Source organism: Capricornis sumatraensis, chromosome 19 (genome assembly GCF_032405125.1).
Source record: "Capricornis sumatraensis isolate serow.1 chromosome 19, serow.2, whole genome shotgun sequence".
Lineage (NCBI taxonomy): Eukaryota > Metazoa > Chordata > Mammalia > Artiodactyla > Bovidae > Capricornis > Capricornis sumatraensis.
In genome coordinates, this window is record NC_091087.1 from 33407513 (window position 1) to 33434061 (window position 26549).

Genomic DNA, 26549 nt, shown 5'->3' on the forward strand with positions numbered 1-26549 from the left:
TCAAGTGATTTTTAGGCACATCAGCAAAGTCAGTATCAGTTCAGTCACTCAGTCGTGTCTGACTCTGCGACCCATGGACTGCAGCACACCAGGCTTCCCTGTCCATAATCAGCTCCTGGAGCTTGCTCAAACTCATGTCCATCGAGTCGGTGATACCATCCAACCATCTCATCCTCTGTTATCCCTTTCCCTTCCTGCCTTCAGTCTTTCCCAGTATCAGAGTCTTTTCCAGTAAATTGGTTCTTGGCATCAGGTGGCCAGAGTACTGGAGCTTCAGCATCAGTGCTTCCAATGAATATTCAGGACTGATTTCCTTTCGGATGGACTGGTTGGATCTCCTTGCAGTCCAAGGGACTCTCAAGAGTCTTCTCCAACACCACAGTTCAGAAGCATCAATTCTTTGGCACTCAGCTTTCTTTATGGTCCAGCTGTCACATCCATACATGACTACTGGAAAAATCATAGCTTTGACTAGAGTCATTATAATGATTTTTTAAAATACAGGCATGGATGGATGAACTAAGCAGTGTTGAAGGTCTTGAGTTCTGTCAGTAGAGATTGCTTCCTGGATTAAAGTGAACTACTTTTTACATTTAATGCTGGAAGAGTGCTTTCTAATATAGAAGCACCTTTGAAAGCTTGGCAGTGTAATGGATGGCAAACTTAGGTCTTTCAGGAAGGACTCAGTACCAGTGTTTTATTATAAGAGAATCTTCCTCTGTTGGAGATGGTCCTGCTAAACCTTAAAGTAGTCTGGAGTCAGCACTGGTCATCACTCATTGTGTGTGTAGAAATGTGGTGTGTGTGTGTGTGTTTCTGCTTCTTCTAATAGCAAGAAGTAGAAACGTGGTTTTATGTTCTGTAAGATCTTGCTGTTTTCTGGAATCTAATCGGGGGTCAGAACACATTGGAACAGATACCCATTCTGACTGAAAAAGGGAAATGGGGAGATTATTTTAAAAGAGATGTGAAAAATCTACGGAATTGGCTAGAGGTTTACAGCTCTGGTACCTTTTTCTGTGTTAGGTGTTCTTCCTCTTCACCACCACCTTTTCAGATTGGGTCATTGGGTCAGGTTTTCACCCCTCTCTACTTAACTTTTCTGGAAATATCCTATGGTACCAGCGGGGCAATTATAGAGTTAAGACCTGTAGGTTGTACATACTGTATTAAAAGAGAATTGAAGGAGTCAATTGGCATGCCTAACTTCAGTTTCTTTAACTGATTAAAAAGAAGGGAGAAACTCTATGAAAGTAGAGTGTTTTGGGAGCATTTTATAGTTTTGTGGCTCATAGGGATTTTTGAGATTAAAAGTGACATCTGTGTATATACATGAAAGTCACACATCTGTATTCCTGTCCTAACACTTGCACTGATCCTTACAAGCAGAGCCGTCTGTCATAACTTTCTTCTTTTATGGTACCTCGGAGAGCAGCAGGCAGCACAAGTGTATAAGCAAGGCACCTTAAATGAAGAACTGGGGTAAAAGAAAGAAAAACCTACCTATAGCCATTTAATTTTGCTGTATCTTTTCTGATCACACTCTAGATTGCATAGTTTTGAAGGCGTTTTTTTCATCTGTCTTATATTTGAGTGCCTCTTGTGTACCTGCCATTGCTCTGGAACAGAAATTGGCAAACTGAAGCCCATTACCACCTCTTTTTCTTAATAAAAGTTTTATTGGAACACAGTTACGCCCATTTATTTAGTTGTTTGGAGAAGAAAAGTAAATGAAAACACATAAATATGGGAACCAATGGGAAAATTTGAGTGGGTTCCCTATTTTGCCAAAAAAAAAAAAAAAAGGATATTGAATTGTTTTGTGCAGATAGTGACTATGTCAAATTCTTTAAGATATGCAATATGGAACCTGCAAAAAATTGAGAATATAAAATTGACTACAACTTTCATTATAACAACATGGTGTGCCAGCTTAAGCACATTGCTAAGTGAAGCCCTCTCTGAGTGAACTGAATTAGAAAAAAAATATCCTGAAGCTCAAGAGCGTGAGGCTAAGCATCTTTGTTCAGGGCACAAACTGTATAACATGTAGTGGTCCTTGCTGGCAAACCTAGATCCTGTCTTGAATAGCAAATTCAGTTTCTTTAGAAGGAGCCTATTGCAGCCTATTTGCTTTGGTGCAAATGCTTGGTTATTGCAGGTTGTAGTACAAGGCTGCTACTTTGCAACACAGTTTCATTCACGCATTCAGCAAATACTGAATATCTACCATGTGCCAAGCATTTTTGTGTTATCAGTGGACAAAATGGACAGAATTGCTGCTGTTACAGAGGTAACATTTTAGTAGAGGGAAGATAGATGAAATAAGTGTAATTTAATAGTAAAGATTAAGATAAGGGTACTGAAGAAAAATAAAACTGGATAGGGTAATAAAGGATGCTGGTGGTTATTTCAAATAGGAGGATGAGGGAAACCCTCGTTCAGAAAATGACAGGTGAGCAAAGACGTGAAGTAGATGAGGAACTCCTGTCCTCCTAGTGACTTCTGGAGGGTAGAAGTTGTAGCAGTTAAAAGGCCTTAAGACTGGAGCATACCTGGCAGTGTTATGTGATCTGGAGGAGTGGGAGGGGAGGTCAGGTAATGGGGGAACAGATGATAAAGTGCCTTTATGTCGGTAGGGAGTTTGGCTTTTACTTGGTCAGCTGGAGGATTTTGAGCAAGCATGCAGTGTGCTTTGTTTTAGATTTAACATGATCACTGGCTGCTGTGTTGAAAATACACCATAGGAAGGTAGTAAGAGAAGCAGGGAGACAGATGTATCAATAATTGTATTGGTTATCAATAGCCATATAGCACATTACCCCAAAACTTAATGGCTTAAAACAACAACATTTATTGTCTCGCATGGTTTCTGTGAAGAATAGAGAAGCTGCTTAGCTGTGTAATTTTGACTCAGGGTCTCTCATGAGGTTGCAGCTCAGATGTCAGCAGAGGTTGCAGTCATCTGAAGACTTCACCAGGACTGAAGGGTCTGCTTCCAGATTCACTCAGATGCCTCATGGCCTGAGGCCTCAGTGACTGAGCAGGTGGGGCCCTCCCTACAGCATCGTAGGGCTTTCCCGAGAGCGAGCAATCCACGAGAGAGAGCAGGGCAGCAGCCACAGTGTGCAGCGTCTGTCTTGACTAGACTCAGATACAGACCGTCACGTGCACAGCATTCTGTTGTTATCCAGACCAACACCCAGACAGTGCGGGTGGGGACTACCAAGGGCCTGAATGCCAGGAATCCTGGGGCTCTCTGGGGGTCTCCTTGGAGGCTGGCGCCTGGTTTACATGGTATTGTCTCAGTGTCATCACAGAGCAAAGCCTGCCTCTCTCCCAGCAGTACCAGTGAGATCCAGGGAGGAGTGACTGAGTCATAGGCCAGACTCGGATCACATGCCCCCCCTGAGACAGGTCCGGCTCTGAGGAGGCAGGGTTAGACCTATCTCAGCAAGTGAGAGAGAGGTTCTGCTATCTGAAAGGGTAAGGAGGAAGATGTACCAGGCAGACAGAAACTGTCAGTTCAGGATTATGATATCTTCATGTCCAGCTATTGAATGCTTTTATAATTATTAAGACACCATGGATGTTATTTATAGCCTTGGTGAATAGAAAGCAGTGTGCTAAATAGAGGACAGTTTGTACCAAGAGCATTGCTGTCATTTTTCCCATCATAGCTACAACTCTCTGTGTAAACTATACCTGCTGTTAAAGATTTGTGTGAAATACTGCCTTTCATAGTTTTTTCCCCTTATTGGGTGATGAACATATACTTAATTAAGAGATGAAGCTTAGGGAGCAAATAATACTTTAAATTTACATTGTCTGGATTAGAGAGAGTCCCACAGTTAGTAGGACCTCTGCCCCTGGGAGTCCCAGGCCCACCTAGACTCCCCACATTCTCTCCGGTGATGATTACATTAACACCATTTGCTTATTTAATCCAGGAGTTGGCACTTTTCGTTCGTCACCTATTTTTGTTCAGCACATGACCCAAGATTGGCTTTTGTATATTTAAGTGGTGAAGGTAAAAATCAAGAGGAACATTTTATAGTGTGAAAATTCTAGGAAATTCAAATTTTGGTGGTCATTAACTACAGTCTATTGGAACATTGTCGGTGGCTGCTTTGATGTGACAGTAGTGAATTGAATAATTGTAACAGGTTGCATGGCCTTGAAATCTAAAATATTTACTATTTGGTCATTTACAGAAAGCTTGCTGGCCCCTGATTTACCCATTTTTGGGTGCAGCAGAGTAGAGTCATCTAAGGTGGGAATGTCAATCAATTTTCCTGAAGCCTGTCTTCTTAACCTGGAAGAACCATAGTGGCCTCAATTTGTGAGACCTGTTGTGCTGGTCAGTGAAAACTTTATGTCAATAACCAGGGAAGTGAGGTTTGAGTATACTAGAATTGGCTCAGGGGTGTCTTATCCTTGTATAACTTAGTATGTTGAAACTGATGGATTAATTATTTGCCGGGAAGGAATATATGGTATCCCCCAAGATGTCATCCTCTTGTTAGCTGGACTCAAGCCATTTTGTCCTTCAGCCCACACAGTGGCAGGAAAGACAAGCTAACATAGGGACCTAGGAACTCCTGTACAGAGAGAGAGCTGCAGGGCACCCTCAGTACAGTAGGAACCCTAACTCAGAGTGAACAGGGTAACTCTAGACTGTCAGAGTGAACAGCATCATCACCACATCTTCTACTCTTTCATCTGTTCACTTTATGAATGTCCCTAGGTTTTCTATAACCTTTGCAGAGGTTCTGGACCCCCAGAACATATGTCTCTTGCCTACATGATAGCTGATGGAGCCAAATGCTGAGAACTCTGGGAGATTACTATATGCTCCCAGGAGACATTAATCTCAAACACCTGTGACAGAATGGGTATTCTTTTGATCAATTATTATTAATAAAACAAATTATAGAAGAATGTTCTACTTTGCTCTTTTCTGAGGTCTCCATTTGGTAAAATTGCAGAGGATTAGCCAGTTTTGAGTGGCCTGCAGTATTAGTTCAAAGTTTAGTAGGCATTCTTATGTAACTCAGCATGTGTATTTCTTTCTTCTCCTGAAATAAATAGTAATGATTCCAAGTTGAAAAGGTTGTAGGTGTTAACCTAAGAATTAAAACTCTGATGCTTATGAGTCAGGTAACTGAAAGTTAAGATAGCGTTGAGTTGGAGAGTATAGGCTCTCTCTGAGAAGGATCCCAGCTGATAGGTTTAATTTTGGGAACATCAGTCTATTGTTGTCAGGTTTTGCTATTTTCAAGAGGAGCTGAAAATCTGGGATTTTTTGTTTGACATTTCCCCAACTTTTGAAAGTTAACAACTAATTTAAAAAAATTAATATGTGCTGGCTAACCAAACATGCCTGTGGGTCAGATTTCACTTGTTTGCCAGTTCACAACTTCTGTATTTAACTCATCATTGTAAACCATAGATCCTCCCTATTTATTTCAGAAGGAGGGAGAACAATGAAATGAAAAATTATATGTGCCTTCTATAACTGGTTTGGATTACCAATCATTCTTGCTGAGTGACTGTTTCAATATATGAATCATGGGTGCTGTGGTTGAAACATTTTTCACCGGTCAGTTTTCTCCCCCTTTCAGTGGAAGATAACCCTTTTGGGGGGCCTGATGTGAATAGTCCAACAAAAATGAAATGTGTGTATTCAACAAAATACTTTGTAGTATTCATATTAGGCAAAAAGGGAATTTGAAAAAGAAACCATTTACCTGGGAAATGACTTGTATACCTGTAAAGCATTTGAGTAACAGGTGAGCTTAAGTGCCCCCAAAAGGTGATACAGAGTGTGTCTGTTGGAATTCAAAACAGGAGGATCGAGGTGGACAGAAACGAAACCAGAAGAGGTAGAATTTAAGCTGATTCCTGAATAGGATTGTTGTAGGCAAAGTGAAGCGGACAGCATTTATGAAGGAAGGAGCAGTATGAGTTAGGTTTTTGTTTCCAGCAATGAGCATGATTTGTTTCAAACAGATGGGAGCAAAGGACCCTCTACTTTTAGGCAAAGCAGAGATAGAGCAGTTACTGAGTTTCCACTGTGTGCCAGGCACTCTATGGATGCCTTCTGTATACATTGTATTACTTAATCTAGTTATATAAATATGAACACCCTTTTAAGGAGTTGAAACCTAGGGAAGTCTAGTAACATGTTCAGGCTCTTATAGGCAATAAAAACGGCAAAGCTGAGCTCTGACCCCAAGCCTATTCACTTTGCACTCAGCATTTACTTTGCAGGGAAATTGGACTGGTTACGGTAAGTTATAGGTCTAGTACTCCTTCCTGGGGCAAATATAGAGTAACTAAACTGGAAGAAATAATGATGAGAACTTGGTGTTCTAGGAGAATTTAAATAAGTGGATTTTGAGGAGAGGTAGTAAAACAGAAGGAAAAATACTATATTAAAATAACCCAGATATGAAATGATGAGAATCAGAATTGGGATGCAAAAGAAAAGAGCATGAGATATTTCCAAATGAAAATTATTGGAACTTGGTGACTGAACTCTAGGGAATGAAGCAGAGTGAAATAGGTTTGCCGTGTATTTGCAGTTATAATTGAGTCTATGTTGCATTCATTCATTGCTGTTCTTTTGTCAGAATTTTAATAATTAGTAATGAACTTTCTTTGTAGTCTTAAAAGTATTTGATCTTGAATTTTGTATGCTAATGAAAATTTCTTAGGTTAAAAGACATAAAGAAAAAAGCTTCTCAAGAACTTAGTTAAGCTAATTAAAGCTGCATAATGAAAAAATTTAAAAAGCTGCATATTCAACCTTAAAGTTGAGTAAATGAATGAAATTTTAAATTACCTTTAAATGAAAAGAATAAGAATTAATGAATGTTCACAAATTTGTAGGTTTGGCAGGACAGGATGGACTTTGAAAGTCATTCTCTTTTAATTTTGTTTTTGATTTTTTAAAAAAAGGACATTGACCTCAAAGCTTATAGATATGTGGCCTTGGGCAAGTTACTAACTTTCTTTGAATATCAATTTTCTCATTTAAAATGGGGATATCACTAATACTGACATCCTAGGGTTTTGGAGAGAATTAAGTGAGATAATACAAATAAAACAATAAAAGTGGTTTGTGGCCCATAGTAAGCTCTGAGTAACTAAGTATCCGAGGAAGGTAGAGAGGACAGTCAGATGTGGGTTTGATTATGAATGTTATTAAGAGTCAAATCACATTTTCTGAATTCTCTTTTAATTCCTACTTTTTTTTTCAATTCCACCGTGCTGATCCATTTTTCTCTGGCAATCTCAGTCTTTACCTCCTTGGATTTGTGGTTCTATAATCCCACAATACCTAGAGCAATCAAAGAATTGTTCTGCTTTCTCCTTTTCTTTCCTCTTTTCCTTCCTGAATGCCAGGTTTGTGGGCCCTTCATAGTTACCTACCAAAAAGGTACCGGAGTATGGGGACACCAGACTTTCAGTTTCTCCAGAGCCACCCCATCTTTGCCACTACACATAAAGATAAACTAGGACACCCTTTTATGGCTCTTGGTCTCTTTTTTAATCTTCATGGAAAGTTACATTTTGTGACCTAACCATGAATAAATAAAACGGATTTTTTTCCTTTTATTTCTCTCTTCTTTTCCTGTGAAATCCTTTGTGCTTTTTATCTGCCATGATAATAGTTGTTTTTGAAAGCTTTTGACTTACAAAATTACTGCTAATTTGCTACTGTGCAGGGTATTTTGGCTTGGGGAAATGGTTAACGTTTTGAATTTTAGTCTTACTGTTCAAAAGCAGAGGTTGTGATACAAAAAGCTTCGTGGTCATGTTGTGCTTCTTACCTGTGACTCTCTGCTTGAGTTTTTATAGAAATAAGATAGTTCGCTTTTCTGGATGCTTGTAATTGGCCAGCATATACTGAAAAATTTGTCAGTACTGGTAGGGAAAGTTTTTAATTCTTATATAATTTTAATGTCATTAATATGCAGTATAGAATAGTTGGTGATTTAGAACAGTGTTTCTTGGGAATTCCCTGGCTGTCCAGTGGTTAGAACCTGGCACTTTCACTGCCCGGGCCCAGGTTCGATCTGTGGTTAGGGAACTAAGATCCAGCAAGCCGTGAAAATAAATAAGGACACTGTGTCTCAATCTTTTTCCTTTATTGCCCCCTACCCCACTCCCAGGAGTCTTTTGAAATAGTTTTTTCCTTATTGGCTTCCTACCTCCATAAAATTTTAATTCCACAGATGCAGTTATCTATATATGTATTATCTGTACATCTGTTTTATACATACAGAGTAAGGGGATTTTGTATTCCCATCTCCAGGGTCAGTCTGTCTTCTTGAGCTGGTGCTGCTTGCCATGCTGGTTACAGCAGCAGGTTCTCAGAATTTTTGGTTTCAGGACCTTTGAGTTCTCAAAAGTTATTGAGTACGTTGAAGACCTTTAGCCTGTGTCTGTCATATCTTGTGAAAATTTTATCGTATTACAAATTAAAGTGAGACAGTCACAAATATTTATTAGTTATTAATTTATTTAAAAGTTATTGTGAAAAATAACTCCCCCTTCAAAGGGTTCAGTAAGAAACATGACATTGTTATGCATTTTTGCAAGTTCTTTAAGGTCTGACTTAGAACAAACAGCTGGATTCTCACAGTTGCCTCCGTATTCAGTCTGTCGGTTCATGGTGTCGCAAAGACTCGGACACGACTGAGCAACTGAACTGAACAATGTTTAAAAAAAAAAGAAGCTAGTGTCATACAGATATGTAGTTGGAAAAGGAAGGAGTATTTTGATAACCTTTTCAGATAGCAGATGTCTCTCTTCTTTGATATTACACCAAAATGTGACAATTTGTAGTTTCTTAAAGGGAAAAGTTACAGTGTAGAATCTCATACTGTGTAAAAATGTTTTGTCCTGTTACTCTGAAACCCATGGGTCTATCTTTGCCTTTGAGAGAGTGTTTTGTTCATAAATAATTTTGTACCATAGTACATTGGTCATTTTGAAAATACTGATTTCCTGGCTTATGCACATCTCCCAAATGTTGATAATAGAACCAGTACTCACATGTCATTAATATCACTACTAGTCAGCTTCCCTGGTGGCTCAGATGGTAAAGAATGCCTGCAGTGCAGGAGACACGGGCTTGATCCCTGGCTTGGGAAGATCCCCTGGAGAAAGAAGGCAACCCACTCCAGTACTCTAGCCTGGAGAATCCCATGGACAGAGGAGCCTGGTGGGCTACAGTCCATGGGCTCACGAAGACTCCAACATGGCCGAGCGATTAACGCTTTCACTTTTTTCACTAATTTCAGACACTATCTAAAAATTACTTGTCAAGCTTTTATATTTTATTATTTAAATATTGTCCTTGGCAATAAATACTATTAGTTATTTTTCTTGAAGTAACAGGCTTCATTCATTTCTGAGAAAATATCTGATATAATCAAGTCTGAATAATCAGTTTGTCAGTTCTTTGAAACAAAAAACCTGTTCTGTGAAGATGACTCAGCTTGTAACTCAGACAATTGTTCAAGTGCTTTTTCTTCACTCACCATACCTCTGTATGCAGCAGGAATGCTTTATGTGTATTTCCCAGTTTGTCACACAAAATATTAACAAGTTGTGTGTGTTCCGTCTCAGGATTTAATAAATTAAGAATTTTGCTGTGACAGTATGGTGATCAAGAATATAATGGTGCTGTACGTCATGGTTTGACTCCTTGATGAGGCTCCAGGTTCTTAACCACCTTTGCTGTTTACTCATCATTGGATTCTGAGATGACTTGGCTTCATAAAGTAAAAAAGATGTTTTTCAAAATCTCAGATTCTATTCCTAGGCCTAAAGATTATCAACAGTTTTAGGTTTTTCTTTTTAAAGGTAAATGCTAAACCTAAACCTGCTTTGTTTTATAATCCAGTCAAATGCATTATTGCTCTTGGTTCTGAAGTTTGCATTAAACTCACCCCATTCACCCCTCAATCCACAACAGTGTTTGCAAATAATTTAGGTGGAAAAAAAAAATCTGTTAGTGGTAAACAGTGAAGGTTTCTTTCATTGTTTATCAATTCGAGAAAACTTCAGTGGCAAAACACTGTCCTTCATTGTTAGTCTTATCATTTATGATGTTTGAACATAGACTTCTTTGTAAAGACACCTACACCCATTTTGGAGTAACCTTCATTTCATTTGGGAGGCTTTTTGTTGTTGTTTTTTTTTAATATGATAGAACCTGTTATTACCTTCTGTCACGTTATTCATGCCAAAGAACCACTTGCTCCATGGGAAAAATGGCACACAGGGTTCTTCTGTCTGCTGTAATTGATTATTGCCCTGGGGTTCCCAAACAATTCCTCTGCCTGTTAGTTTTAAAATTTTAAGTACTTTAAATATTTTGTCCCCAATTATATAGTAGTATCTTCATTTAAGAGGATTTTAAAAGTACAGAGAAGATATACATCAGAAAAAAAAATCCGTTAGCTTTCCTAACCTTAAGATTTAGTCTTTCTGATCCTTATTGATGAGTAATAGGTTTGTCAGCATTATAAATAAGCTATGAAATACATGCCTTGTGTATATGTGTGTATATATTCATATGTATTTTTAATTTTTTTCTGATTCTACCCAAATTATTCTGTTGACGGAGATGATGGGTTCAAAAGGGCAGTCTTTCACAAGGCTCTTAAGATGAATTGTCAATGTAGCTTTCTAAAATGGCTGACTTACTTTCTCATTTTAGCAGTGTTAAATTTCTCCACATCTTCACCAGCATTGATAATATGTTAAATGCTTTTTAAACAGAAAACATTATGCAAGTTAAAACATGAACTTTTTTAAGCGAAGGTGAAGTGAGTAGGCCTTACTAATACAACAAAGAACAAACTGTATTTCTCATTCCTAGGTGTCCAAGCTGAACTAGACTTAAAGGATTTTTCTTAACATTCTGATGGTGTAGTGTCTTTAGATCAGATACTTTTGTCTAGTTCATAACATTGTTTGAGCCAGTACAATCCGCCTTTTGTACAGTGAGGGTTGGAGATAAAAGTTCAGTTTTTGTATCCTTTCGATATATTTTTTTCTCTCTCTACGCCAGACAGCTATAGAGTGGTTTGGGGAGGAGTATATGTGCATTTTCCTTTATTACATAAAGCAGATTTGGATAATATATGATTGTAGTATGTATCAGAGTTCTCAGCTTATTCTGTGTAAATTTCAGGTGTGCAACAGAGGAACATGGCTCAAGAAACTAATCACAGCCAAGTGCCTATGCTTTGTTCCACTGGCTGCGGATTTTATGGAAACCCTCGTACGAATGGCATGTGTTCAGTGTGCTATAAAGAACATCTTCAAAGACAGAATAGTAGTAATGGTAGAATAAGCCCACCTGGTAAGTAGTTCTTACCTGGTAAGTAAAACACAGCGCTGTTCATAACTGAGATACACCTGAATAGCACAGGCTACCCAGCACCTCTTCCTGCTTTCACACTGTACTTGGCATTACTACATTTACATCAGGAAAATGTCTCATTACATATTGTAATGATCAGTGGTAGGGCAAGAGAAAGAGGAGTGTCTCCACTCATTGAAAAGAACTGCTGTAGATCCATCTCAGTCTTACATGCTGCGCTCGAGAACTCTTATCTTACTAATTAATAAAATAGATGCGCACTCCAAGTATGTAGAGCTGTCTTGGAAAATAAGCTCTGAAGGAGTGGGGGCTGTATGAGGACCTTGGTTCTTTTCTCTAGGATGACTTCTGAGGCCAAGGTAGTTGGAGGAGAGACTTCCAGATAGATAGCCACAGATGACTTCAGAGAAACCCTTCCTCCCTTCTGCATAGGAAGGAGAGGTGGGGCAGTTTGACTCAGAGAAAAAGGTGTTCATCCCCAGTTCACTTGCATTATTTATGCGTTTTTATGTCAGAGGATTCTCCTGGAATTGATGTGGCTTTTGCTTCAGTGATTGTGTAAAAAGGGATATTGAACATGAGCTTTACTTATCTAGGATAGTTCTCATGTAGGTTAATGCCTGAATGTATAGGTTTCTGTGGTTAATGAAAGTGCAGGCTGTTACTTAAGTTCATTTAAAATTGCTTGTGAAGTCTATTTCATCATTTGCTTCCTGTTCAAGCCGGACTTGTTTAAATTTTCTTAAGGCTAAAATCAAGTGAATATAAGTTACCATATTGTTTTGTAAAATCATTATCTACATTTTTGCCTTATGAAGAACAGGTAAAATAATATAACCTGAGTGCAGATTTTAATTCTGAACTTATATTTGCCTTACTGCTGAATTCTTTTTTATTTTAAAGATCTCATTGTGCACTGTTATTTGGAAGACATTTATGAATTAAAGAGTTAGTGCGATAATTCTAAAAAATAGTAGTTTAGGTCTTGACTACATATATTTTGTATGTGGTAAAATTAGCATCCTTTTCATAGGAAAAGTATTGAAAACTTTTAGCTAAAGTAATGAACCGGCATATTACATAGTAAAACAAAACCCATGTACTGTATTTCGTGGGAAACTGGTCTTGGTTTTTTTAGATAAGATGCCGGCCCGCCCAGGGCACAGAGTCACTAATGTGTGATGTGGTCCTGTTGCAGCGCCTTCTGTCACAAGTCTGTCTGAGTCCTTACCAGTCCAGTGCACAGATGGTAGTGTCCCAGAGGCTCAGTCGGCGCTCGACTCAGCAGCTTCATCTATGCAGCCAAGGTAAGAGGCCGCCTCTGAACTGTTCGATAGCCAGAGAGCTATCGAAAAGTAAGGCATTTTTTCCGTATCTGGTCAGTTCTGTTATTTAAGGAAAACTATTTAAAGTCACTTTAGGATTAACTAGCAGAAAATTGTATCTGTCTCATTATTATTGCTGACTAGTCAAAAAAATCTTTTTATTGGTATTACATTACAGTGAGAGTAGGGAGTTGTCTTAAAATTTAATGAAGAGATTTTGTTTTTCAGACGGCTTTTTTTCTTTATTTTTCTCCATAATGTATCCTGACCAACCCCTGAAGTCCTTTTGAAGCATGTTAAGTTCTAGTCATAGGCCTTTGATGCAAATACTAGTGCTTTGTATTAAAAAATGGTCTTGTCACAGGTTCTCTGTTTAATATCGTGTGATCCTGTTCTCTGTTTAATATCATGATGTCATCCTGATACCTGTTTGTATTGTAGTGTATTTTCTTTTTAACTGAAGTCTTTTAGAAGCTGGAAACACAGAAATATTTGTTTCATTCTTACCCTGCTGTTAGGAAATATATACTAAATTTCTGCTCTGAAGTTTTTTCCAATTCTTCTGTGTCCATCAGTGCATCATATACAACTTTGTGTTAGGGTTCCTGAAGCATGTCTTTATCATACTAGTGTTCATTTAGTGAATTCATACACAGTGGACATGTACAATTGCTTTATTTCAAAATCAAAAAATTTCTGGTCCAAATTGGTCTCAAGTTTCAAAATTCTGTAGTTATATGGAAGTTATTTTTTTAAAAAAAGCATTTCTGGTTAATTCCTGTCTTAATGATCTGCTTAGATATGTTGAACTCTTATTTATTAATCGCTTAGTTTCTAGTCATGAAGAGATTATCTTTTAAAACCTAAATATTTTTGCTTTTCTAGCCCTGTGTCAAATCAGTCACTTTTATCAGAATCTGTAGCATCTTCCCAAGTGGACAGTGCATCTGTGGACAAAGCAATACCTGAAACAGAAGCCCTCCAAGGTTTGCACATGATCTAGCACGTGTTGGTCATTAAATGTTTTGAGTCTTCTTAGCCAGGCACTCTCCTAGATGCATGTGTTTTTTAAATTACCTGCCTAATACGTATTTTTTATATTTGTTTTCTTTATGAGCAGGGTGTTTTACATTCTTAAGTACTCAATTGACTGAAATGTAGGGAACCTTTTCCCACTTATATGTAATTAGGTCATCAGCATCAACATAGAAATTTAAAATCTGTTTTGTTTGAGAAATATAATTACATGAATGAGTAGTTGTGTTATACTGTTCTCTTTTACTGTTTTGTCTGTTTTAACCTAAATATTCTTTCCTCTCCCATGAATCGGGGCTGCTGGTTTAAGAGGAATCTCTTGCTTTGGACTTGGATTATCTATTTACTTTGACTGGCACCCCCCACCCCCACCCCCCCGCAGCGCAACAGTCACGCTCAGTTACTCTTATTTATAGCATGGCATCTCAAGTTCTTGCCCATGCTCTTCGTATCCCCATTATGTGAACCAAAGTGAAGTGGATCTAGGAAGACTGGAATATGTGTATGAAGGCTTTCTTCGTGGGCAGAGCTATTAGAGGAGGCATTTAGGATGCTGTGAGAAATCTGTGCTTGGTTAATTATATTCTACAGTGTGTGGAAACGATGTATGTATTGAGGAGGATACTCTGGAAAGAAGCCTGAAGATGAGCTTGTGTCATTTGACCTGTGCCATGATTTAAACAGACACGATGCTGTACCCATTGAAGCCTTCCACTGTACATGGTGTTCACAGGGTGACGACAGATACACCTGGCGATCTTAGCTGAAGTTTGCTGAAGTTTAAGTTTAGTTAAGCTAGCTAATTCCCCTTCCTCTGATTTCATGCCCAACAAATGATTGGCATAATTTGCCTCCTTACACATTTTGCTGTAGGAAGAGAATGTAACTGTCTGATTAGGATAAATAGTCCATGCAATTACAAATATTGTAAATATGATTATTATAAGTGAATAATTTTTATTTTTAGTTAAATAGAAAAGTTTAAGGATAGGCAGAAACAAAGGATGTTTTTTAAAGCAGAAATAGAAAAATTCCCCAAGTTTAGTTATCCATTAGACATGGGAAGTAAGACAAGAGTGATGTTAAAGCTTTCAGTTGGATGACAGTTGAAACAGCAGTGATGTGTTTGTTCTCAACAGGGAGGTTGAAAGAAGTGATTGTGAGACAAGATTTTAGATAGAGCAGATTGGAAGTGGTCACGTTTCAAAACTTAAAGACTCAATTGGAGGTAGTAGATGGGTAAATGGGTATTTAAATGTATGAGCAGTCTTCTGTCTGAGGTTTGGAAGTCCTTGGCCCAGCTTGGAAGATGAGAGGCAGAATGGAGAAGAGCAGGTAGGGTACCAAGTCTGCACCAGGGAGAGGATACATTATCTGGATCCTGGTTACTTTCAGGACCCACATGCAGAGAATTGAGAAACAGGGGTTGCTTGGCAGTCTCCAGAGAGAGCTAAGGATGGAAGAATGAAAACAGGCTGCTAACTGTGAAGGTGTTATTTTACATCTTAAAGTTGAACAAGTTTTAGAATGTTGATAGTGGGAAATTATATGGTGCTTAAGAATAAAACAGCGGTTGTTTTACAAGTTTGACAAAAAAAAAAGATTTTAAGTTGGTAAACTATTATAATACGAAGACCCATTTATGGTATATGGATAATAATAACAGTTTTCTTCACCTAGTGCTGAGTACATTAATGCAAAAGATGGTCTTGATGCTATGTTAGGAGAAATTGTGCATGCCGAGTTGCTTTAGTTGTGTCCAAACTCTTTGCGACCCCATGGACTGTAGCCTGCCAGGCTTCTCTGTCTGTAGGATTCTCCAGGAAAGAATACTGGACTGGGTTACCATGCTCTCCTCCAGGAGATCTTCCTGATGAGGAATTGAACCCATGTCTCTTATGTCTTCTGCATTGGCAAGTGCGTTCTGTACCACTGTTGGGGTTTTATATTGTATAGACTCCTTTTTTTTTTTCACATGTAATTTCAGTGACTTAAGTTAAACCAGTATTAACTTAAGTACCTTTCAAGAACTTAGCATGCATAATTTCAGCATAGCAGAATCATTGAATAATCAGGTATAAATTTCATATGAGTTTGAGAGGGTTAGTTTTCCATGTGTAAAAGCTCTTAGGCTAGTTTTTTTCTTTTTTTAAAGTCTTGCTTATACTGTTGAAAATGTCCTATTATAAACCCTCATACAACTGTGTATCTATACAGATACACACACTCATGACACACAGTATACCTGTGATTTCCCTATTTGGTAGGAATAAATGCAGAGAACATTTTTTATTTGATAGGAATAAATGCAGAGAATGTTTTTTTCCATCTACTTAATAGATGGACGAAAAGATGTCTTTGACTCAAGTGCTGTAGTCATTTGAGCTGGAACTGGAACCTGGGCACCTGACTCCAGGCCATTATTCTTTCCACTAGACAGCTGTGGTGCTTCCTGGAGTAGGCTGTCTGTGTGTGTGTTCCTGCTGCCAGCTCCAGCCTCCCTCAGTTCCCAGGGTAGGGTCAGCTGGTTTGGTGACTTGCCCAGGTATCTGTTCTCTCTCTTGCCTTATTGTTCCACTTGTATCCCTCAAGCAGAATTTATTGGATAGGAAAATCATCCCAGATGGAAGAAGGCACACAAGTAGCTGCTGTGTGCCTAAACCAGAATTCCCTAACATTGTTTATTGGAGTTTTCAGAGTGGTGTCCTTGAAACAGATTTTTTAGGTATTTTGCTTCTGTAGGTGTTTTGCTCATAATCAGGATATGTTGCTACCAGGTTGCTTCCATTTGGTCCTCATGGCTCTGAAGAATTTTTTTCATGTTTAATTGAGAATTTACTATATTAAAACATCTTTCTCTTTTAATTATGCCTTGTTTAATAAATAGCAGTATCTCACTTATACAGTGAGGAATGTGTATCAGTTAGGAATGACAGGTTTCCAGTTTATTAAACCCATAAGTTAGGGTGTAGGGGCAATAATTTGACCTGAATTTTGGTGGAGATGGCCTTGGGTTCACTACTTAATTTACTATCTTAATTGTAATGTTGTAATCAATATATATTATTCCCCATATTTTAAAGGTTTTATATGAAATATTCTGAGAATTTTGAACATACTTAGTATTCCACTGAATCTTGGTTTTAGGATTTCTTTCCCTTGTACTTTTTGAAATCTACATAGTTCTTACTCAGCAATATTTAGAAGTTTGCATGTGACCGTTTTCTTACACATTTTCTTTCTTTCTCCCGTAGAATACCCAAGTAGTGTTTGTGTGTTGTATGTCTTTTATAGGTCAAATATATAATTACCAGAAAGTTTTGAAAATATAGCACTTTCTAGAGTTATGTTAACATCTCAATGTATAGTTTAGCTTTTCTGCATATGTGTATACATACATACTTAGCATATATCTATGCATTTAACAAAAAGGGGGTCATACTATATAAACTACTTTGTAACTTAACTGTGGGCATCTTTCCATGCTAATAAATAAACACTCAATTATCCTCTGAATAAACAGATCAGTGGGGGCAAGTGGGGGTAGCAGCCACCTCACCTCAGAATCTCATTGCACAGTTGAGTTTCACTACTTTCATATTTTTGTCAGCTTCAGTATCAGAAACGGCACAGCAGGCATCTGAAGAGCAAAGCAAGTCTCTTGAAAAACCAAAACAGAAAAAGAATCGCTGTTTCATGTGCAGAAAGAAAGTGGGACTTACTGGTAAGGGCCTGAGTCACAGGTTTAAATTAAGATTTTATTTAAGATAATGTTTACTTATTATTAATGGCTTCAGTTAAGATTATTTCTGTTTCCATGTGAGTTAATAATGGATATGCTTCACCTCCTGAATATTCTTAAGTAAAAGTAGCTTTAATTACATACCTAATACTGAAATAAGTAGCTTTTCTTTTAAAATTCATTTTAACTGCATTTGAGAATGTTAGACAAGTAAAGTCAGTATGCCAGGCTCTGTGAAAGGGCAGGGGTGTGTCTCCTGCCTTTAGAAAGCCAGAGATGGTTGTGTGAGAGAGGGTGTTTAAGTACTTGGTGGGCCGTGTGTAAAACGGCCAATCATTGGTTGGTGGTGCGGGCTCACAGAGTTCATACATATAAGGTGATAGACCTGTCCTGCCACCCAATAAGTAATCAGTACGTGCTGACTGCTGTAACAGAGGTATTAGATGGTATTAAGAGAGGGGGAAATGTTCGAAATACTACTTGGCTATTTGGCAAAGCAAGTACATTTAAATGCAAATAGATAGCTTTGGGAGTTCAGAGATGTGTGTAATTATTGATAATTCATAGGAGAGGAGCAGAGGCCCATCAGAGAATCCGGAAAGTAGGATGTTTCAGCTGAGTCCTGAAAAGTGAGTAGGACTTATAACTGATGGACATAGGAGCATTTCAGGCAGAAAAAAAGAGCTTGAATGAAAGCTCAGAGAAAGGAAAGAATAGGGCATGTTGAGGGACCATAAATAGGGAATGTAGCACAAAATAGGTGCAGAAGGGTGTTTGAGACCGTCAGATGAGGCTGATGATGTGCACTGTGGGTAACTGATGAAGAAGAGTGGCAGCTGTACTGCCTAAGAAACTGACTTAAAAATAGATAGGATTTTGAGCAAAATTATGTTTTAGGAAGGTTATGTGGCTAAGGAGTAGATAAAAGAGGAAAGGAGATTTATAGTCTGATATCAAAGATATTTTAAGACTGGCTCATGCCTTGGCAAGTGTATTTATTTAAAGAATACAAACATGAACAAATAAGGCATTTTAAAGTGTGTGTATATATATTATATAATAAATATGTATAGTATCAAATACTGTCTTTCTAAATCTCAGAAACTTAGACTTCATGAATAGAAGACTGCGGCTTAGTAATTTCTGTCTTGTCCAGTCTTGTTAGTCTGGTGTTACTTTTGGCTTCATTTTTCATTCATTATTACGAAGTCACAGGAGACTTCCTGGTGGTCCAGGAGTTAGGACTGCACACTTTCACTCCTGGGTTCAATCCCTGGCTGGGGAACTAAGATCCCACAAGATGTGTAGTACAGCCAAAATAATAACAATAAAATTTTAAAAATAAAATGTTATGAAGTTACAGGATATCTTTTGGAAGTTTTTAAAAAAATGTGGTAAAGGAAGTTTGCATCAAATGTCAACATTTAAAATATTGATTCCTGTGTTCTAACAATTCTGTCATACAGTAAAAATCTTTTTAGGGGTGCAGGACTAGTTTTATTTAAAGACTATTTACCCTGCTTATTTCTCTCTTTTGGCTTCAACTCTTGGGGCATTTCCCTAAAATAAATAGCATTTATTGCATCTTCACTGTATGTTAGGCAGGTAATACTTCCTCATTTAATTCTTACTATAACTGATTTCCAGAATTAGAGGTGCAGAAACTGGGGCTCAGGGAGGCTTGGTAATTTGCCTGTGTTAGTAAATAGATTCATGCTTAGGCAACTGCAACTGGATCTCATGCTCTTAGTCACTGAGCCAGATTACAGTTCATATTTCCATTAGAGATTGGCCAAGGAAAGCTAGTGTACTGTTTTATTTGTTAACAGTTCTGTACCAAGTTTCATCTTTCTTAACTAAATCTCAAGGTTGTCTTCTGACAGTATGCTTATTTTTTCACATTGTAGTATTTGAGAAATGTCTTACATTTTCATTTTATCAGTCCTGTTTTTGATAGGAAGCAGTTGTGTTTCAGGTGAAGAAACTTGAGCTCAGAGAAGTGGCTGTGACTTGGGCTGGCACAGACCTGTGTTTGTAGGTGGTAACAAGAACTGAAGCCATCAGCTGGTGAATTTGAGAGTATACTAGGTTGTACAACTGCTAGTTTGGAATGATTCTTTAGATTGCTGCCCTACAGACATGATCTTTTTAACATTAATTATGTAGAGAGTTTAATATTTAGACCTTGCACTCAACTCATGTACATGTATTAATCCATTTTCAGGGTTTGAATGCCGGTGTGGAAATGTTTACTGTGGTGTACACCGTTACTCAGATGTACACAATTGCTCTTACAATTACAAAGCTGATGCTGCTGAGAAAATCAGAAAAGAAAATCCAGTAGTTGTTGGTGAAAAGATCCAGAAGATTTGAACTCCTGATGGAATACAAAATCCTTTGACCATCTGCAAACTAAAAACTGACTTGAGGTTTTTTTTTTCCTAGTCATTGGGAATGTAGAGCAATGTATCTTGCATAGACCTTTAATCATACATGTCATCAGAAGAATAGATTTTTGTTTTTGTTTTGAAAATGACTCTGAACATCTATTTCCATTGCAGTTTCTGTGGCTGAAAAAAGTAAACTTTACGAGTATTATCCTTTTAAGATCATTTAAATTTTAGTTGAGTGCAGAGGGCTTTTATAACAAATACAGAGAAATTTTGGAGGGCTGTGATTTTTCCCAGTATTAAACATGCATGCTTTAATCTTGCAGTTTATTTTCTCATTGTGTATGTATATATAGCTTTTCTCTGCAGCACGATTTCTGTTTTGATAATGTCCTTTAGGGCACAGCTAGTTATCAGTAACTGAATGTATCTTAATCATTATGGCTGCTTCTGTTTTTCCTTAACAAAGGTTATACATATGTTAGCATATAGTTTCTTTGCACCCACTATTTATGTCTGAATCATTTGTCACAGGAGAGTGTGTGCTGATGAGATTCTAAGTTTGTGTGTTTTTAAGTTTTTTTGAGCGAAGGAAGGAAAAGCTGTACGCATTTCTTTGCTGACTGCAGGTTTCTTTCAGATGATGTTCCTCGGTCTGTGTGTATACAATATGAAGAATGATCTGAAGTAATTGTGCTGTATTTATGTTTATCCACCAGTCTTTGATTAAATAAAAAGGAAAACCATAACGTTCCCTTGTATTACTTTTTCTCCATTACTCTTGCTGGTAGTTCATTTTGACTTCTGGTTTTCTGCTTTACTGATTTTGTGAGATGAGCTCTCACGTCTATCTGTGACTGATAACTTAACGATGATAAATTGTGATCTTACATTCCCGTGAGTTGAATGTGTCATATTTTCTAGCTCTTGTTTGTTTCTCTGTTCTGAACTCTGTCACAGCGAATTAGTAGAAGCTTCTTTTTCTAGTAGGATTAGAGAAACTGAAAGAGCATAACTCAGACATGGAGAGCTGGAGAACTGTGGAGTAGAAAGATCTCCAAGAAGCCATTTGTTCTGTGGTTTTTAAACTTACCTGGCAGCCAGCCTTTTAAAAACTTGAAATAGTGTGTAAAACAGATTAAATAGTATTTTACAATACAGATTTCTAAGTTTATATTTGTTTACTTAATACTTGTGTATTCCATCTTGGTTTGTGTATTCTCCCTCCATATGTAATGATGACTTAGCATTGGAATCTGTAAATATTAAATAAGAGAAAACCATTATGACTATCTTAGTAGATCTGATTAAAGTGTATAATAGGATTTAACACCACCCAGTCATAATAAAAACTTGATAAATTAGGACTGGAAAGGAATTTCCTTAAGGTGATAGCTTCTGTGTAAATCTGTAAAACAGAAAACAAGCATCTGCCACAAAGAGGAAATTTCACACCCCTTTAAATTCAGAAACAAAGGGCTAGTTTTCCACTATCACTGCTTATATTCAAAATTGTGTTGGAGATCCTAGTCAATAGAATAAAAAATGTTATAAGAAATAAAAAGTAGGAAACATTATTTGTACATTACACATTCTTTTTTTGTAGAAAACTCAAATCTAAAGAGAAAAATACCAGAAATACCAGGGTTTCTTTACAGTGGTAGGTGTAACATTAATTTTCTGAAGCCAGTTGCATTTCTTTCTATCAGTAACAATCAGAAAACTGGAGGACACATTTTACAATTGTATTAACACCAGTTCAGTTCAGTTCAGTCGCTCAGTTGTGTCCGACTCTTTGCGACCCCATGAATCGCAGCATGCCAGGCCTCCCTGTCCATCACCATCTCTTGGAGTTCACTCAGACTCACATCCATCGAGTCCGTGATGCCATCCAGCCATCTCATCCCTGGTCGTCCCCTTCTCCTCCTGCCCCCAATCCCTCCCAGCATCAGAGTCTTTTCCAGTGAGTCAACTCTTCGCATGAGGTGGCCAAAGTACTGGAGCTTCAGCTTTAGCATCATTCCTTCCAAAGAAATCCCAGGGTTGATCTCCTTCAGAATGGACTGGTTGGATCTCCTTGCAGTCCAAGGGACTCTCAAGAGTCTTCTCCAACACCACAGTTCAAAAGCATCAGTTCTTCAGCGCTCAGCCTTCTTCACAGTCCAACTCTCACATCCATACATGACCACAGGAAAAACCATAGCCTTGACTAGACGGACCTTAGTCGGCAAAGTAATGTCTCTGCTTTTGAATATGCTATCTAGGTTGGTCATAACTTTTCTTCCAAGAAGTAAGCGTCTTTTAATTTCATGGCTGCAGTCACCATCTGCAGTGATTTTGGAGCCCCAAAAAATAAAGTCTGACACTGTTTCTACTGTTTCCCCATCTATTTCCCATGAAGTGATGGGACCAGATGCCATGATCTTCATTTTCTGAATGTTGAGCTTTAAGCCAACTTTTTCACTCTCCTCTTTCACTTTCATCAAGAGGCTTTTTAGCTCCTCTTCACTTTCTGCCATAAGGGTGGTGTCATCTGTATATCTGAGGTTACTGATATTTCTCCAGGCAGTCTTGATTCCATCTTGTGCTTCTTCCAGTCCAGCGTTTCTCATGATGTACTCTGCATATAAGTTAAATAAGCAGGGTGACAATATACAGCCTTGATGAACTTTTCCTATTAGGAACCAGTCTGTTGTTCCATGTCCCATTCTAACTGTTGCTTCCTGACCTGCATACAGATTTCTCAAGAGGCAGGTCAGGTGGTCTGGTATTCCCATCTCTTTCAGAATTTTCCACAGTTTATTGTGAACAATACATGTTGAAGACCTCTTTTAAGAAAAAATTTTCAAACATTATTGAGATAATAGCTAAGACCTGACAAAGTAGGGAGAGAGAGAAGTTTGCAGCTAGGCAGACAATGTCAAGAAGATGTATTTTGTACCCAAATAGACCTATAGATTCAAAGCAGTCCCTATCAGAGTCCCACCAAGTTTCCTCCTGAAACTTGTTAAGGTGGTTCTAAATTAAAAGATAAAGGTGAGCCCAAGGCTAGGACATTTCAATAAAGAAAAATCTGGGAGATGGGCATTTTTCCACTCTATGTAAGACTCATCATGAAGCCACGTTCGTTAAAATAGCATGGTATTCACTAAAGGTCGTACAGAATCCTAATAGATTAGACCAAAATACCCCCAGAAAAGCCATGCATGAAATGAACTGGGTGTAAGAGATACAGCACATCACATTGAGGGAAGGAGACTGTGATCATGACAGCTAGCCCAACTAGTCAGCATAGAAAAGAGGTGAAAATTGCTCCCTATCATGCCACAGGGAAAAAATTCATGAATTAAATGCAAAACACAAACTTTAATTCTCAAAAAAACATGATTACTGCTTCGACCTTGGATATAGAAGGACTGTTTAAGACACAAAGCATTGACTGTAAGAGTTACTGATGAATTTGTCTATTAAAATGAGGCATTTAAAACCAAAAATACCATATGGTAAAACCATCAAAGAAAGTGAAAGCCAAGTTACAAACCAGGAAAAGTTAAAATGCAAATCAAGACCACAATAAGATACTATTTTATACCCATTCAGCTAGCAAAGCTTTAAAAGTGTTTGGCAGTATCTAGTGTTTGAAGGGTTGCTGACATTAACCAAAAGTGTGGTTCAGTCCTTAGGACGGTTTGGAATCTAGTACCTTTTAAAATTGGACTTTTAAACATCCTATAATCCACAAATTTTACTTCTCTAAGTGTGTGCCCCAGAAAAACTTGCATATAGAGAACAGTACACATGTACAGCAATTTTCAAAGCCTTGTTTACAGAAAGCAAAAATCCAGAAACCGCTCAGTTCCCCTTTGAAGAACAGATAAAATGTGACATATTCTTAAAATGGAGTATAAATAGTGATCAAAACTAGTGGGCCCTAGAGACAACAAAATAGAAATACCCGAAGTCCACAGTCTTAATTACAAAGATTTTTAAGTGACCACATGTTAAAGTTGGGAGTCTGGGTGATGTTTTTTTGTTTTGATGTTTTTCCCACATACACGATTTACTCCTTAAAATTTTATTTAGGAAAAAGCCCCAGATACTTAAATTCAAAAGAGGTCATCGTTTTTAAAGATTATTATACAAATTGCTTAATTGAGACTTTAGTTCTAAGTAACTCAGCTTACTAGTATGCCCACCATTTCTAATGTAGCCTGTTGTCTAATGTTTGATGTTTTTTTAAATGAAACACCAAAACCAGGATTCATGGAAATAAAAAAATGAGTAAGTTGAACTTCAAAGTTAAAAATTTCTCTGCAAAAGGCATTGCCAAGAGAACAGAAAGACAAGCCACAGACTGGGAGAAAATATTAGCAAAACACAGTGACAAAAGTCTTACCTTAAATAAAAAATAGAAAACAAACCCAGTTAAAAAATGGTCAGAATATCTAGACATCTCATCAAAGAAGATACACAGATGGCAAATAAAACTAAAAGGTGGTCAATATGTCATTGGAGAAGAGCAAATTAAAATGAGATGACACTAATACCTATAAGAATAGCTAAAATCCAAAAGACAACACCAAATGCTATCGAGGATGTGGAGCAACAGGAATTTGAGTTCATTGATGATGGGAACGCAACATAGGACAGAAGGAAGAAGTTGAGGAGTCTCTTAAATTTAACCATAGTCTTAAGGACAAGCAGTTAGTTGTATTCCTAGGTATCTGTCCAAATGAATTAAAGACCATGTCCACACCAAAACCTGCACCCAAATGTTTTTAGCAGCTTTATTTATCCATAATTGCCAAAAATTAGCCAAGATGTCCTTCATAGGTACCGATAAACGGTGGTACATCTGTATAATCAAATGGTATTTAACAATAAGAAAAAAATGACCCATCAAGGCACAAGAAGACATGAAGGAACCTTATATATTGCTCGGTGAAGCAGTCCAAAAAGACTCGCTAATAGATGACATTCTGGAAAAGGCAAAACTATAGTCAAGAGGTGGTCTGTGTTTAGGTAGAAAAAGGGATGAAAAGGTGAAGCACGGGGTTTTAAGGCAGGGAAACAGCTTCCATGACACTGTAATGGTGGATACCTAACTATGCATCTGTCCAAACTTGTAGAATCCTACAACACAAAAAGCAAAAACCCTGGGACTTCCCTGGCGGTCAGGGGTTTAGACCACCTTTCAACGCAGAGGGTGCAGGTTTGATTCCTGGTCAGGGAGCTAATCCCACGGTGCCTCCAGGCCTAAAAACCAAAACAAATCAGAAGTAATATTGTAACAAACGCAATAAAGACTTTAAAAATGGTCCAGTTGAAAAAAGGCCGACTCAGCTGGCATATGTTTTAAAAAACAATGAAAAATAGCTTTGAGGTGGTATTCCATTAAAACATGGATGAACAGCACCTGCAACAAAAAGCAGGCTAAAGACAAAAAAAGGGGGGGGGCAGGAAAGAAAATTTGCAGAAAACCCAGCCCTTGTTGAGCTGGTTCATTTAGCTCTGTTCAGAATAGTCGAGAAAAAGAGGGAACTATGATAAAAGACAACGCACTTCAATGAAGCAAATGTCTTTTCTTCTCAAGGCTCAAGCTCAGAAATGCTTATAGTACATACTTTAGAGGGCACAGTGTTTGTCGGGCTTCCCAGGTGGCGCTAGTGGTAAAGAATCCACCTGCCAATGCAGGAGATGCAAGAGACCTGGAGAAGGAAATGGCAACCCACTCCAGTATTCTTGCATGGAAACTTCCGTGGACAGGATCCTGGTGGGCTACAGTCCATGGGATCCCAAAGAGTCGGACACAGCTGAGCAGAGCAGCACATGTTTTCAAGGGTACACCGTGTATTTGGTGTGTATACCATACACTTTAACATCAGAAGGATATATATTGTGCAAACGCGAGTGACATTCAGTTCTCTGCAAGGAGTTCAACATTTAGAGGACCTTGGAGATGAGCTCAGGTAATTCATGTGCAAGTGAAGTTTGTAGGGTGGGGAGAAGGGGAATGGATGGACTCCTGAGTGTTGCCCAAAAAGGCTGCTCCCCTGCTCCCAGTGCAGGCAGCTCCACATCCTAGGAATCTGAATGGCAGGGGCCAGCCTCTGGCAAGACTTTCTCTCTCTGTATTCAGAAAGCTCTCCAGTTCTCAGAGTCAGGGGCAGCTGCTGGAGTCTCCTGTGCCGCATTTTCGCATCCGAGGGAGACACTGAGCTTAGTGCTACAGAGGCTCAAACCAGCCCGTCATGACGGAGGTGCCAGACTCGCCTCCAGTCCTGAAAGCATCCAGACCCTGCCACCCAGGAATTTACACTCCAGTAGCAGAGTAGGAAAAGGAAAACATTTTATGCGTGCAGATCTCCATAGCTCCAGTACTACAACAGTCTCAAGCACTACAATTTCTTCAGCCGATGAAAATAATAACGAAGCTGATTTGGCCACAAGGAAAAGTGTTCAGGAGAAAAGTCTAAGGAAAGACTGAAAATTGGCCTTTCTGTAAAGATGGAAAAAATCATGCACATACAAACAGAATGAGCAAATAACATGAAAACTGCAGGATGGCAGGATTACAGGCAGCATTTTTTTCCTTAAAATTCTTTTTTATGATTGTACGTGCTCAACACACTCCCTCCCAGAAGAGGAGA

At 38.2% G+C, this 26549-nt stretch overlaps 1 protein-coding gene across 3 annotated transcripts in view; it reads left to right on the forward strand.

The window, feature by feature from the left end:
* Positions 1-20920, forward strand: part of ZFAND6 (zinc finger AN1-type containing 6) — a 55990-nt gene extending 35070 nt beyond the window's left edge. For 2 of the 3 annotated variants that reach the window (XM_068991007.1, XM_068991008.1), the window contains 5 exons: positions 11216-11386; positions 12606-12714; positions 13618-13718; positions 17378-17491; positions 19734-20920. In XM_068991007.1, coding sequence (XP_068847108.1) covers positions 11233-11386; positions 12606-12714; positions 13618-13718; positions 17378-17491; positions 19734-19882 — 627 coding nt within the window. In that variant the 5' untranslated portion in view covers positions 11216-11232 and the 3' untranslated portion in view covers positions 19883-20920. Of the gene's footprint in view, positions 1-4341; positions 4361-11215; positions 11387-12605; positions 12715-13617; positions 13719-17377; positions 17492-19733 lie in introns of those variants that run through there. The other variant, XM_068991009.1, reaches the window with a different exon arrangement.
* The last annotated feature ends 5629 nt before the right edge of the window (positions 20921-26549 follow it).